The sequence below is a fragment of the Rattus norvegicus genome, chromosome 4 (genome assembly GCF_036323735.1).
Source record: "Rattus norvegicus strain BN/NHsdMcwi chromosome 4, GRCr8, whole genome shotgun sequence".
Classification (NCBI taxonomy): Eukaryota; Metazoa; Chordata; class Mammalia; order Rodentia; family Muridae; genus Rattus; species Rattus norvegicus.
In genome coordinates, this window is record NC_086022.1 from 23,326,011 (window position 1) to 23,341,523 (window position 15,513).

General features: G+C 39.2%; 1 protein-coding gene across 1 annotated transcript in view; it reads right to left on the reverse strand.

The window, feature by feature from the left end:
- Positions 1-15,513, reverse strand: part of Sema3d (semaphorin 3D) — a 189,157-nt gene that overhangs the window by 54,196 nt on the left and 119,448 nt on the right. The window contains exons 6-7 of the mRNA NM_001104633.1: positions 13,607-13,700; positions 11,097-11,225 (exon numbers count right to left, since the gene is read on the reverse strand). Of these exons, the coding sequence (NP_001098103.1) occupies positions 11,097-11,225; positions 13,607-13,700 (223 nt within the window). The remainder of the gene's footprint in view (positions 1-11,096; positions 11,226-13,606; positions 13,701-15,513) is intronic.

The following is a 15,513-nucleotide window of genomic DNA, read 5'->3' on the forward strand; positions in this document are numbered from 1 at the left end:
AGTAGTACTGAATAGTATCTACACAAAAGCACTTAGTAGCTGGCAGCGCCTAACATTCATCAAATATAAATCATAGCTTACCACAGCAGCACATACTTGTAATACCAGGTCACAAGTACAAGGACTATATGGTGAATTCAAAGCTTACTTATGTAAATTAGTGAGGTTGTGCCTCCGAAATAGAAAAGACAAAAAAGGACTGGAGACACCTCAGTGGTAAGGCAGTTTCATAACTTGTGTTAAGTCTGGGTCCCATCACCGGTACCACAGAAATTACAAAGTAAGGCCAAGATCAGTGTGATGCATTATGATAGAGATAGTGATATGTGACTGCCGTGGTGATGAGCACATCGTGGCTGGGAAGCCTGAGCAAAGTGTGTATTTGCAGTAATGATATGATTATCCCAAGTTAACAGGGTTGAGTGGCCTGACTTAGAAAGGCATCCCTCATAAATGGTCAGTGACACAATGTTTGCATCACAAGAGGAAAATCCCTTTGTGCTGCTTCAAAGTTCTGATAAAGTTTCCTAATGCCTTGATTAGAAAACACTGGCCATTTCAAGTTGTTGTTTTGTGTAACTGCAAGTCAACCTGATAACAGGTCTGTATTTGGTTCAGAAAAGATGTTTGGAGTAAAAGCATAGATAAACAAGGCTCTCTGGGAGCAGGGGAACCAGTTGTGTTAAGTAGAATGTATGACGAACCTGCAGGAATCACAAGGCACTAAGTATTCAGAAGAAAGATGATAAAACATCACATTATTCTTGATGGTTTCTGCCTAAGGATATGATTTTTCTATATTTCAAGAGTGTTGACAAATCATTTTCCAGTAAAAGAATGGCAAGTGACCAAAGTCCCATAAAGGAAGGTTTGAAGTATCATTCTTTAAAAGTCATGCTTGCACTAACTTTAATCTCATGGGTCAAGAATTCAAGACAGACCTTGGCTACTTGAGATCTTTTCTCAAATCTAAACAACAAAAACATGTTCTCTGTCTCTGTCTCTGTATCTCTCATTCTCTGTCTCTCTCAGTCTCTGTCTCTGTCTCTCTCTCTCTCTCTTACACACACACACACACACGTGCAAACACACACAACAGAGAGAGAGAGAGAGACAGAGAGACAGAGACAGAGAGAGAGAGACAGAGAAAGAGAGAGAGAGAGAGAGAGAGAGAGAGAGAGAGAGAGAGAGAGGAATCAAGTAACCAGTAGTTCCATATCTATCTGTCTAGCTTTTTCTGGCCAGTCTTTGCCCTAAGAAAAAAGAGAAATGCCTCAATAAAGTTCTTTTTTTTACATTCCTTATTATTTCCCAACGCACTCTTACATTACTCATAATCCAGCTTTGGTTAAGGTCCCTCCCCCAAAATACCTGTAAGTTATTTTTAGAAAAGCACATGAGACTTGAAAAAGTTACTTTTCAAGCTGTCTTAAATTGTCAAGGCTCAATCGCATTTCTACTCAGGGTTTTGGTCTGGAGTATGATCTGCGAGACTAACATTCTAGATGCTACCAAATCACACTTGATTTTTTGGCCTGAGAAATGTAAAAACAATCCTTCTTGCTAACAATCTCTTTTGACTTGTTATTTAAATGTTTTCTTAAAAAGAAACATCACAGGTAAGTGCTGTGGAAGGCATCTGTATTACTGGCACAGGGAGGTGGAGGACAAGATCATCCTTGCTTAAATAGCAAGTTTGAGGCCAGCTTGGACTACAGAAAATGCTGTTTCAAACAAACAAATAGCAAACAGACACTAGGAAACATCATGATTTTTTTCTACATGTGTGACTAGGTCTTCAACAACAATAATGAAAATAAATCATTAGTATTAATGCTAAGATGGCAAGGATCAAATAATAACTGATAAGTACTGGCTTCAGTTTTCATTCAGAGTAGGTAGACATTTGCATATGTAATAAAACGCTGAAGCAAACCAGTTCTGATGCTGCAGTTACTTTAAAAGGAGCGTCAGTGGTGGAAAATGATAATGTTCCTACAGACAGGAAGCATGGATGGGTAATACTGCACAGACTGTCTTAAAGGTCTCTAATGCAATGCTGTAGAGCTGGGAGAAAATCTGCAGTCATAGTTTAGCTACGTGGGCATTAAGAGAAATAAACACCGAGATGCTTTCAATCATCTGAATTGATGAATCACTGACGTGGACATGAGCACTCTGTAGATAGAGAAAGATTGGCCAGTGATGAAAAATGCATGGCCGTATGAGAGAGCAAGGAATGAGTAAATAAGTCTTTAGTACTTAGGGTGAGCTTAAAGGACGCCAAGATACATTATTTAGAAATCATAGAAATACATTTGGCCCTCTCCTTTCAGGCAAATACAGGAGCTTAAAACAGACTTTACTGTGAGCATAACAGATTGTAGCACTTAAATATGAAATCAATAAAAGTTACACATGCTTTGTGATGACTCTTGAAATGTTGGTATATTTTTGGATCTGTATAAAAGACATGTTTATTTCCTGATTTTAAATTTATCATCCTCTTTGCCTCTATGGTGTTCTATTTTATTACGTGCATGGATATCTTGTTAGCTTGTATATCTGTGCATCATTGTATGGATACTTCCCATGGACTCAGAAGAGGTTCTCAGAATCCCTGGGACTAGAGTTACTGTGCTTCTGAGCTACTATGTTGGTTCTACGATTAGAATCCAGATCCTGCAGGAGAACAGTGCGTGATCATTATTGCTGTACCATGCCTCTAGCTTACTAGTATACATTTACAATGAAAATTTAAAACCATTGGTGCAGTGGTACAGAATTCACATTCTTGCCAGGTATGGTAGCCTATGCCTTTAATTCTAGCAGTCATGTATGGGAGGGGCAGGGTGGGAGTGGAAAGAAGCAGAAGGATCTCTGCGAGTTCAGGGCCAGCAAGATCTGTATAGTAACTTCCAAGACAGCCAGCGCTGGATAGTGAGGACCTATCGCAAAGCAAAGCAAAACAAAACAAACAACAACAAAATCCAAACTATCTAAACAAAAAGGCTGAAAATGTATAATCTTTTCTTTAGAAAAAAAAAGAGGACTTCATAGCTCAAATCAGAAAAGAACCAACTAGTCAGACCAACTGAAGGGCAGAAATTGTTTATAAAATATTCTTCAAGCTGAACATGGCTACACAATCCAAGAACTTTGAATGATGGCACAGGAGAACTGTTATGAGTTCAGGGCAAGCTTAGCTACATAGCAAATCCCAGGCTAGTTTGGGCTATGGAATGAGCCTCTCTAGCATTAAACAAAGAACTAAGACAGACATGGTGGTAAACTCCCTTTAATCCCAGCACATGGAAGGAAGAGCTAGGTGGATCTCTGTGAGTTCAAGGCTATCCTGGTCTACAGAGTGAATTCCAGGACAGCCAGGGTTTTGTCTCAAAGAGAAACTTTGTCTCAAAAATAAAATAAAATAAAAATAAAATAAACAAATAAATAAATAAATAAATATGGTTTTGTCAGGCAATCAGATGAGGAGTTGGGAGAATGTTCACCTGAGATGATTTGGGCCGACTGATCCTCAATTTATTTACATAAACAAACAGTATGTAAAGAGTAGAATACACAAGGTCTGAAGAGAGGATAGACCTATGGGACATGCTGAGGTCATGCTGCAGACATACTCAGGGCAACCTTTCTGAAAGTGAAAACATGCAGCTGTTGCCAGAGGACACCCCTGAAATGACAGAAAGCTAGGGTGTGACAGCAGCCCACATTTCAGGAATTCTGCATGACACAGATGGCAGAAATTACCATAAGTGTGGCCAGCACAGATCTTTTCGCTGGTGGATAACATAGAACGTGCAACATCCATGACACTGTGCTGTTCAGTCATCACTGATTTTTATTGTGTGTGGTTCTTTTTTACAAGTCTTGGAAGAAAATTATTTTTGAGGGGAAGTCAAAGCCAACTGTTTATTATATGAAGAAATCTAATTATGGGAGAGAAGAGTGAGTATCAAGTAGTGTTCTGTTCTGTGATCGAAACAGTAAACAGACTTGCAAGCTAAAAATAAATGCAAGTCTTGGGAACAGTGCATTTCTTTCTTTTAGATTACACCAAGGTTTTGTCTTAGAACACCGTTGTTAGCATTTTATGATAGAAATTCTTTCCTGATTGGCTGCCAATTTTGGGTAAAAATAGCTATCATTTAATTAGTGCATGGTTGTTGAATTCAACAATTTAAACCCATAGCAATAGACACCTGGGCTTTATTATAGCAAACTCCCCTCCCCCTGGAATTTAAAACAAATTTCCTAATAGGGACAGAATTTGAAACTATGTGTTTTTAGAACTGAACCTCTAGCATGACACCATGAGGCACTGTCAAATTGAAGATGACAAAATCTTAGCCTACAGAGCATAACATGTTTCTTTCTCCCACAAGCCTCTTTTGCACAGGGTGATGATACTACCTCAGTATACTTTATCAACAGTGATTTTCCAATTGCCTTTGATTTCTCCTTATGTTGTCTTCCAATTGTTTTAACATCTCCTTCCATGTGGGAGGATTTACAGACAACAGAGAGTTTCAACAGAAACTTTAAATTAAACTCCCCTCTAATATGGTAAAAATGAAAATTTAAAACAAAAGTTCCCAGCTACTCCAGAAAGAAAACAGAAACACATGCATCCAAGGTTCATTACTTGTTTTCATGTTCCAAGTGGTGACATTCTGTAGATCCACCCTGAGATTCTCACAAAAACTCAGCTCCATTTGGGTAAGCACCCTGAAGTGTCCCTGTGTCCCTGTCTCTGTATGTATCTAAAGATTATATTGATAGCGAGTGGGATGGGCTGATGCTTTACCTTGACCTGCACATAGGGTTTCTGTTCTGTTATTCTGTCTCCTAATAAGCATCAAGGAAGACTCCAGCACTGAGGAGTCATGGTTCTTGAGTCATGAAGGGGACTGGGAGGCCCTAGAGATAGTCTGACCAGGAGAGACATTAGCTGTTCTCATTCTGGCTCCTGCCCAGTGGAGTACAGGACACAGAATGGTGTACATTTACAGATTTTAAATTCGCTGAGTGGTCAGCAGCTGAATTCTACTAAAAAATTTGATAAATCCACAGCCCTCATGCTACAGATAAGTGCCCAGCATACGTTATATGTAATCTTAACAAATATTCAATGGATTATCCCAAATTTCTTTCTTTTTGTATTTTACTTAATCTAAATATTGTATAAGGCTTAAAATAATTTAGCTTATCATATGTGTGTGAAATGTGGGAATTTAAACTGATATAGAGGAAACATAGGAAGCAAAGCTTAACAAAATATCCGTAATGTACCTCACAAGAAGTAAATGACGCACTGGCATTACAACACATACAGAAGGAAGAGAAAGCCACATTCCACACTGAACTGACTATTTGATTTGCTGATTCTCCATCACTTCTGTAACCCAACCATCGTCTTGTGAACCTCAAGAGCAAGCTTCACATCCACAGGTAATAAAAATAATGAGGAATGTGATTGTCGGACATTGCAAAGATATTAATAAGTCACAATAATTTAAACAAGGCATGTTTAAAGACATTTGTGTGCTGAGGGAAGTTTCTTACGTTTTTATTCCTCAAAATATGTTGTCCTCGAGATCATAATTCCACTGAAGTGCTGACACATGGTGAAAAAGAATAAGGACCCAAATTTCAAGTTTATTTAAACTTTTTAAGTGCTGGAGATTGAACCTAGACTCATGTGTATAGTAAGAAAATAATAAGGCACATATGCAGCTTTTATTTTTTTATTAACTTGAGTATTTCTTATATACATTTCGAGTGTTATTCCCTTTCCCGGTTTCCGGGCAAACATCCCCCTCTCCCTCCCCTTCCTTATGGGTGTTCCCCTCCCAACCCTCCCCCCATTGCCGCCCTCCCCCCCATAGTTAGTTCACTGGGGGTTCAGTCTTAGCAGGACCCAGGGCTTCCCCTTCCACTGGTGCTCTTACTAGGATATTCATTGCTACCTATGGGGTCAGAGTCCAGGGTCAGTCCATGTGCAGCTTTGATTGAGTTTTTATTCATACTATATTAAATTTAAATCATCATTGGTTGCTAGTGTTAACACCTGAGTTTTAAACAGAGCAGCCTGTGGTTCTAGTCATTCTGTGACAAAGCCAGAGTTAAATCAGAGGTGGCTTTTCCCCCCCATAACTATTACTACAATAGAACAACAAAAAATAACAATCAACTTTCCAATTTAGAACAAGCTAGGAGACCCAAACATATCTCTTTCTGGATATTGCATCTCAATTTGTGAAGTACGAGATTTAAAAAAAAAAGGTTTCTAAGTTAACATTCACTTCCATCAATTAGAATAGTTCAGCTGCATTCTGGCCTTTACGTTCCTTGCTCAGCCAGAAATCCCAGTAGTTTTTGTCTTTGGGCCATATTCTGAATGTGTGTGCAAATGACAATTTGTCATGACAGAGGATAAAAGTGGTCCCTGACAAAAACCATTATTTTGCCTTTGCCCATCAGTTTTCTCCTCATTATAGGAATATTACACATTTTCTGTCATTTCTTCTTTTGCTCTGGCCTTATTTCCAGGAACAAGGAAGTCTTGACTGAATGGGTCTCTGGAAGCAATGGGGTCATTTCATTCTGGCTTTCTGTTCCCTCAGCAAACTACTCACACCTACTCAGTTTGTCCAGAGTGCCTTGGCTGCTCCTACAGCTGATCAACGCACATTTTCTCCTGTCAGTTATACCAGTCACTGCCAGACCAAATCTTTGCTGTGCTTTAGCCCCACATGGAAAATACAGAAACATGGAACCTGAGTATGAACCTGGATCCTTGCTTGTGCAGAAGAAGCCTGGATTGCATCCCCTAGAAAGAGTTTAGCATCCGGAACTGGACAGATTTATTTTAATTTCAGTCCTAACTGAATGTCCTAGTTAAGTGTCTAAGTACCTGGCTTCTAATGCCTTTCTGCAAATAGTAATTTTCTCAAAACTATGCCATTAAACAAAATTGCACTATAAAAGTGCCTGAGATAACATCTAACATATATGTTACATAAAAAAATATAAATGGAGAGATGAAAGAGAGGGGAATTAGTTGGTAAACAATCAAATAGGGGCAATAAAATGTCTCTGAGGCCTTGTGACTTACAGGAGGATAGTGGCTCTGGAAAGAACAAGGTCAATAGAGGGTTCGAAGGAAATAGAGGTGCCTCCTGAAAGATTAGATAGAGGAGTTGAAGGAGAGGAAGGGATCAAAGATAAGTTCAAGGTAAATAGGTGAAGGAAGCTAACAAAATTATGGGCGATAACATCAGGAAACTGACACCGAGGGGCAGTTTGAATGGAAAACAAGATACAAAAATTTTACTTACAGATTTTTAGATGCAATTCAAGGGGAAGGTCATTCAAGAACCAAAACTAGACCAAGTATGATGGTTATCATCCTGTTCAAATAATTAATTGGCATGCACACAAGCCTCCAAGCCCACTGGTGAGGGTTTTACAAACTGGGTTGACTAAAGGAGGACAGCCCATTTAAAGGTGAGTGACCTTATCCCTTAGGCTGTGCTTCCAGAGGGATCAAATGGAACAGAAGAGGTGAGAGCAGCTTTCTTCTCTCACACTTTTGAATCATGAGCCACAGGAAACTCTCCTCCCTTTACACTGCTTTTATAAGGTGTTTTGGTGGTGACGCTGGGGAAATCAACTAACACATGCATGATTTGATATTCTTGATTTCATATTCTTATTTCTCTATAGAACAATTTTAAATCTAATTTAAGATGAGGATGTAGGAACCCATAGAAACATTTCAAGGCCACTTAATGACAAAGGATGGGAATTAACGTTTCAGGAAACAGCACACATTACAGTGGAGATCAAGAAGTAGAATGAGCTCATTGAAAGGAGGTCAGTAGGTCAAATGTTAAAGAGACATGGGAGAAAAGCAAAGGTTTAGACTTTCTATGTTGCCTCCTACTTCTCCCACTTTCAGGAATAATATCAGCAGTGGTTATCCTGACACAAATTCAGCTCATAGAATGCCTAAATGATTTTGAGTAAGTTCCCTCATAAGTGATAGTTAAGATTTACAAACAGGTATTTGTGTTCAAATAAAATATGTAGTGTGTGTGTGTGTGTGTGTGTGTGTGTGTGTGTGTGTGTGTGTATAAGTTGACACAGTTCAATAATATAATAATGGAAGAAGAACCTAGAAATATCCTAGTAGACCACTTTGACTATTAATCAGTATATACTTTCTTGAATAATTTCCATGAATGTTAGCCTCCTTAATTCTTAAGAAAATTCCTATCATATATCTTTTCTACTACCCTCATTTCTTCTCTCTCACTTGGCCTCTGTCATAAACCCAGCTTATGCTCCTATTCACCAAGAAATACTGTCAATCTCACATATGCTTTGCTGCATAATTTCCTATTCTTCTAACTACTATTGCTACTTTCCTTTCTATTCTTTCTCAGCTGTATTCATTTTCTCAATGGACTGGTCCTCCTGTCCACATCACTGTCTATTAGTCTTTAGTGTATGACTAGTTAACTTTAAGAAACACACAGACACAGACACAAACACAGACACACACACACACACACACACACACACACACTCACACACACACAAACAAATTTTCCTGATTAAAAAGTAAAACCAATCAAGATGTTTCCCAGAGATTTAAGAATAATTCTATCTGAAGACCTACCTACAGCTGTCCTGGAGCATATACTCAAAAAAAAAAAACTCCACTGTATCACAAGGAGACATGATTCACTATGGTCACAGCAGCTTTATTTGCAATAGCCGGAAACTCTGATGCCCCCTCAACCAAAGAATAGATATAGTAAATGTGATTCATTTACACACTGGAATACTACTCAGCTATTTTACAAAAAAGCACATCATAAATTTTGCTGGCAAATAAATAGAACTTGGGAATATCATCCTGAGTGTGGTAACCCATATCAAATGGATATGAATAGAATCAGCCAAAAAAAAAAAAAAAACAAAAAACAAAAACTCACAGTATACCCATGCTATGTTCCATAGATACAAAGAAGTTAAATAATGAGGAAGGCCCAAGCAAAGATTCTTGAATCTCATTTAGAAGGGGAAATAAAATAGTCATAGGAGACAGATGTCAGAGAATTGGGTTTGAGAGGTGATGGAAAGGGGAAGGGAGCAGTGTTCCTGATCAAATGTAGGCAGAGATAGGAGAGAGGGCCAAAGGTCAGTAAAATGAATGGTGAAGGTAGGGGAGCATCTGTCGGACATCCCAGAGACCTGGGATGGGTAAGGCTCCAAGGAGTCTAGGGGGATGACCTTAGCTGAGACTCATAGCAGTAGGGATATGGAACTGAAGTGGCCACCACCTGTAGTCAGGCAAGACCCTCAGTGGAGGGATAAGGACACCAATCCACCCACAAAAATTTTGACCCCAAATTTGTTCTGGCTGAAAGAAATACAGGGACAAAGATAAAGCAGAGACTATGGAAATGGGCCAACTAATAAGATGAAAGTGTTTTCAGCCCCGTTGTTCACTACCCTGAGACTCCATGCTAGCAAAATAGAATGGACCTATATAGAAAGGCAGAGGAAGGTGTCTGTGCACTGCCTATCTTTGTCGGTCCATTGGGTGGAGTAGCATTCAGAATGCAAAAGGCTTAAGAGTTGTTGGGGGAAATGGCAGTCATTTGAAAAGTGTCCTAGTTTGTAATTATACTCAAATGGCAACAGCATCAATAAGATTTTAGACAAAAACTGCATATGTAGAGTTCTTTATGGACATGTCACAATGAAGAATGACTAAATTATCTTCTAAATGACTTTTTTATGTGGGGACATTTGCCATTCCTAAATAGAAAGATGCAATTTTATGCTTTATTTTAAATCTAGGAGAATATTTATATGAGCAGGTATAAAAGGGCAAACCTATGAGGTTGCTCTCAAATCAGATAATTCCAAAACCCATTGGAAGTTAGTAGCTTTTTCTTTGGGAGCCAGTTTGGAAAACACTTTACTGGATAAACAAATGGAATTACAGGTTTTGACAGTAGGAATGTTTTCAAAAGTGTCTTTCCTTTTGTTTTTATTGTCACTTTTCAAAAGACACTCGGAGATAGCAAGATAGCTCCTTGGAAATCTCTGGTTTGGCCTTCTCTACCAAACCCACCAATTTTGATGGAACTTCTAAATGTGATCTGACTGTTTAAATAAACTATCTTATTTCCCCTGGAAATGGAATAAAGTAAGACAGTGTGTGAAATAGTCTTATATTAGTCCTTGATGTAACCACGTAAATTCCTTAGGGTTTTTTTTTTTACAAAAATTTCCTGCCTTTTAAACCACGAATACCATATAATATTAAAACATATGAATACTTAGTCAAACCAATATCAATATTTAAAAATCTTGGAGTGCTATTTCTAAAACCAAACATAATTTTACCAGCAGAAGTTAGTATTAAACTTATCTCTGCCAATATATGATAAGAAATGGAAAATATTAATTAACTTATACACAGTGTTCATAATAACTGAGGCATATATAATTGTATGTGATAATTAAGATATGATAAAGAAGTTAGCATTACTATCTATCTCCTTTCTGTTGAGCTAATAAGCTTTGCATTAAAACATGGAACACAGATTGACAGATTAAACCCTAGTTCTGTAGCTGAAAGATTGAGAGACCTTAGTCAAATCACTCAACTTTTCACATTTATACTTTACTCATCTTTAAAATTAAACTTTTAATTATGTCTCAAATGTCATTTTAAGTGTATTTAAAAAAAACCTTTATTAGAGCACAAGAGTACCAAAGATATGTCAGGGTTATAGGACATAGTAACTATCAGCTGTACACAGACACATATACCACACACACACACACACACACACACACACACACACACACACACACACACACACACACAGTTTCTGGAGATTAGTCTAATTTAATGTGAAATAATTTCACATATATTCTTAAGTGGTGTACCAAATCATCTCTCCTCAAACACATTTACATGCATATTAGTGAGCTTCTCATTTTTCCAAACGCAAAGTCAAAACAAAAAGAAGAGAAACATCTCTAACCATTGAGCCAGTAGTGTTCCGAAATGTCAGTTCTGATGTAATGGTGGTCCTGCATTAGCCCAAGGGATCTTGTGAATGCAGTGTCTTTGCCAAGAAAATCAGAAGCTGTTCCAGAGTAGAGGTGCTCATCTGCAAGACACAAAGCAAGCATGGGACTGCTAAGGCAACAGAAGTAGACGATAATAAGACACCCAGTACATGGTCTGTTTAACACTATAACATGTTGCTTCATATGTTTTTCAGATTCTGAAGGAATAGCTTAGATGAAGAGGTCACCCAATTTACATTGATAAGCAGAGTCTAGAAAGCTGGATAGTGAAATTCGTTATTTGCTTCACTGACACAACCTCCTGGCCACAGCTTTTCTTTGTCCAACTCCTGCGGAAAGGGAGCTTTCAACGCTGAAGTCATCCCTGGTAATTATAACATGCTGCATTCCTTGAGATGACCGTGTCTCTAAGGCTATGATAAACAAAGGGAAGATTGTGCTCTTCCTTCCTCCTACATTTTGGTCCTATGTTATATGAAGTGACTGTTTCGTGAAGGACAGAAAAGAATAATAAGGAGGAAAGGAAAAGAGGAAAGAGAGAGAGAAGAGAGTAGGGGGTGAAATGGGGACAAGGAGCAGAAGAGGAGGAGGAGGAAGAGGAAGAAGAGGAGGAAGAGGAGGAAGAGGAAGAAGAGGAAGAAGAGGAGGAAGAGGAGGAAGAGAGGGAGGAGGAGGAAGAGGGGGAAGAGGGGGAGGAGGAGGAGGAGGAGGAGGAGGAGGAGGAGGAGGAGGAGGAGGAGGAGGAGGAGGGGACACAGACACTTAGATGTGGAAGAGGAAAGAACAAGAATGGCAGCAAAGAGATAAGGATGGAGAAGGTCTGAGTGGGTTTAAGGATCAATGCTCTCTGTCTGTTTGCCAACGTGCTTGTCAGAGAATGGGGAGGGGAGGCAGGAAGAAGGCTGTCCCTGCAGCATGATGTGTTGTCCTTTGGAAAACTAAAACTGCTATTTCAAGAGATTTAGACAGGAAGCTTCTTTGGGTTACACCCTAAAATAAAGTGAAAATGACTAATCTGGGTAGATCATTTAAATTTCTTAAGTACCTAAGTAATGGCTAAGAACAATGACACCACTGACATGTGACTTATTTTTGGAGGCAGAATCTTCAAAGCTCTGTCTGGATTTGGAATGATTAAAACACTTTCTAATTTCCCTGCTTATGTCTAATAGCTTTTCACTGGACCCCTAGGGATGCTTCAACCTCAATGTCAGTGGCCAGCTACTACAGGAAACAAAATGGGATGAAACCCAGTGGCATACACTCGGTGCAGATAACACACCATCCCCACCATTGAAAGACACTTTTCCCACATATCAGATAAATATCAATGTTTCAATGAGAATCAAAAATTTTAAATATACATTAAAAATGATGATGTCACTAAAAAGCTCTAAGGAGCCTTAGATAAGCGAAAGCAATGTATCATTTGAAACACCTTCTACTACAAACATGACAATATTTGGTCAGGAAAAAAAGTGTGTTTTAGCCATAATGTTGATCTGAATATCCAGGTTTAAAAACGGGCATGCTTATTTTTGGAGGGATTTTACAGGGATTTCTAAGAAGGGTCAGCACATCTACAATCTGTTCCCTTTTTATTAAGGGCTTATCAGTCCCACTCAAGAGATGAAAATAATCTATGGCATCTACTAAGAAGAAATAACCATGGGTTGTATAACTTACACACACACACACACACACACACACACACACACACACACACACACACACACACTTCAAAGCCAAAGTTCTGGTCCTCACTATGTGGAAATTAAAATGTCATGGTGCTTCACTCTTATCATTACCTCCCACGGTTGATAGACAGGTTACATAATGAGAGACCAAAGTCATGAACCAATCAAAACAAAGGCGTATTTATAATGTTTAAAATGCAGGGCTCCTGCTGATGTTCTTTAGAACACAATTCAGACCATACAGCATTGCCTTCTTTCAACAAGACAGTCTTTTCTGTGAGAATATAAGATGTGTAGAAAGCCAGACAGGGCTCCGGGCATGAGAAAAAAACACTCACATTTCTGTTAATAGAAATATGAAGCAAAGAGGCTCAGGCAGTCTGTAGCCATAATCTAGAGCTCAATTCATTGTTTTTTGTTTTGTGGGTTTTCCTTTGTTCACCTACTTAAGAAATGCTAGATGTGGCACCTTCCCGAGTATAAAGAGGGTCAAAGGTGAGTATTAGAAAATCTCAGGTGAGTAAATGCAGTTTTAGAACGAAGAAGCGTGACAGTTGCGCGAGAGCGAATTCAGGCAGACACGCAGGAATGCTGTCACCTCATTCACCTCACAGACAATGACGTTCACATAGTGAGGCCAGTACCAACATGTGGGGAAGGGCTAATCCAATACTCTATTCAATTCAGTCAGAAAATGTGGTTTAGTCTACACAGGCCTTTTCAGAAACTCACTTCGACACAAGACTTGTTTGCACTGATCTTACCTGTCATTACCGAAGCAAAAGGCTGCTGAGGATCAAAGGGACATTTCAGTCTGCCAGACTCCAGGTTCTGCATGTCTAGTTTAAATATGAGTTCCTGTGGTAAGAAATACAACGACGTTTTAAATTTATCACAGTCAGCGAGAACAGTGCAGATAAGAATTGGGTTCCCATTCATTAACTCAATAAAGCTGAACAGAGCACACAGCAACCGCATTGCGTTGTGACTTAACTCTTGAGGTACTGCTGTACCGCCAAAGACTCCATGCCTTGGTTTGGTTTGTTTTTTTTTTTGTTTGTTGTTTATTTTTCCTTTTATCAAATCCATTCAATAAGGGTTTGGGTTGGAGTAATGCTTTGTGCAATGTGCATTTTGTTTGGATCACTGTTGTTACAAAAAAAAAAAAAAATCAACACAATTGGAGGGGACTTGCCTAATCCTGCAGAGACCTGATGCACTAGGGTGAAGGAATACCCAGGCTGGCGTGGCAGCCTCTCAGAGGAGAGGGATGGGAAGAGGGACTCTGTGAAGGGGGAATAGGGGGGAATAGGAGTGGGGCAGTCTTTGGGATGTAATGAAAAAATAAAGAGAGAGAGAGAGAGAGAGAGAGAGAGAGAGAGAGAGAGAGAGAGAGAGAGAGAGAGAGAGGGAGGGAGGAGAGAGAGAGAAGAGAGAGAGAGAGAGAAGGAGGGAGGGGAGAGAGAGAGAGAGAGAGAGAGAGAGAGAGAGAGAGAGAGAGAGAGAGAGAAGGAGGGAGGGGAGAGAGAGAGTGAGAGGGGGAGAGAGAGAGAAGGAAGGAAGGAAGGAAGGAAGGAAGGAAGGAAGGAAAAATCTTTTCAAGGATTTTTTTCTTGTGTTCATTGTGTATGTGTGTATATGTTTTAACATGTGTTTGCACATGTTTGTTTGGATGCCTACACACATGTATGCTCATAATCTGGAGGCCAGACATTATGTCACATGTCTTCCTTAATTGTGTTCCACCTTCTTTTTTGAGATATGGCCTTGCATGGAACCTGGAGTTCACCAATTCTGCTACAGTGCATGACCAGCAAGCGAAGGAACCATGTCTGCATGTGTAGAGGCCAGAGGATAACCTCGGATGCTGGGCCTCATCTTGCACCCTGTTTGAGACAGTCCGCGCTGTGAGCATCTGCAGATAGTCTTTCCGCGACTTCCTATCTCACAACAGGAAGTACTGACATCACAGTGCTGCTGTGTCTGGCTTTATGTAGGTCCTGTGAATCGAAATACTGTTCCTGATACTTGTGCAGCAATAGATTTACCCAATCAGTCATTTTCCAGTCTCCAGTTAACTACAAAAAAATACATTTGCAGCTCTGTGGTGATGGAGCGTTCCTGAATCCCAGCAGAAGAAACGCAGAGATACTCAGATCTCTGAGCCTGACACCAGCCTGGTCTACAGATCAAGTTACAGGTCAGCCAGGGTTACACAGAATATTACTCTCTTGGGGGAGAGAAATAGGCAATTTAATAAGTAAGTAAGTAAGTAAGTAAATTAATTAATTAATTAATTTGGATTATAGAGTGGAGGTGCATACTTCTTAGACTGGAAAGTAGAGGCAGGAAAATCAGGAGGATTGAATTTTGCTACATAGCGAATTTTGTCCTAGAAACAAAACAAAACTACCCTGCCCCGACCCCTGTCCCAAAAGGACAGAATTTGTTATGTACTATCTGCTTTTCAGCATCATAATTACTATTTGTATAAGTAATCCTCTAAGCCTTGTCAATTATACCACACTGTCGAAGACTGGTGACTTAAAAAAAAATGCTACATGACATAGAAGTGACCTTAAAAAATGTCAGTGCATTTTCATGGATGTTGACTCATGTAGGCAAAGAAAATTTTATTGTAGTATTTTTGCTATTTTGAAATCACTGTGTG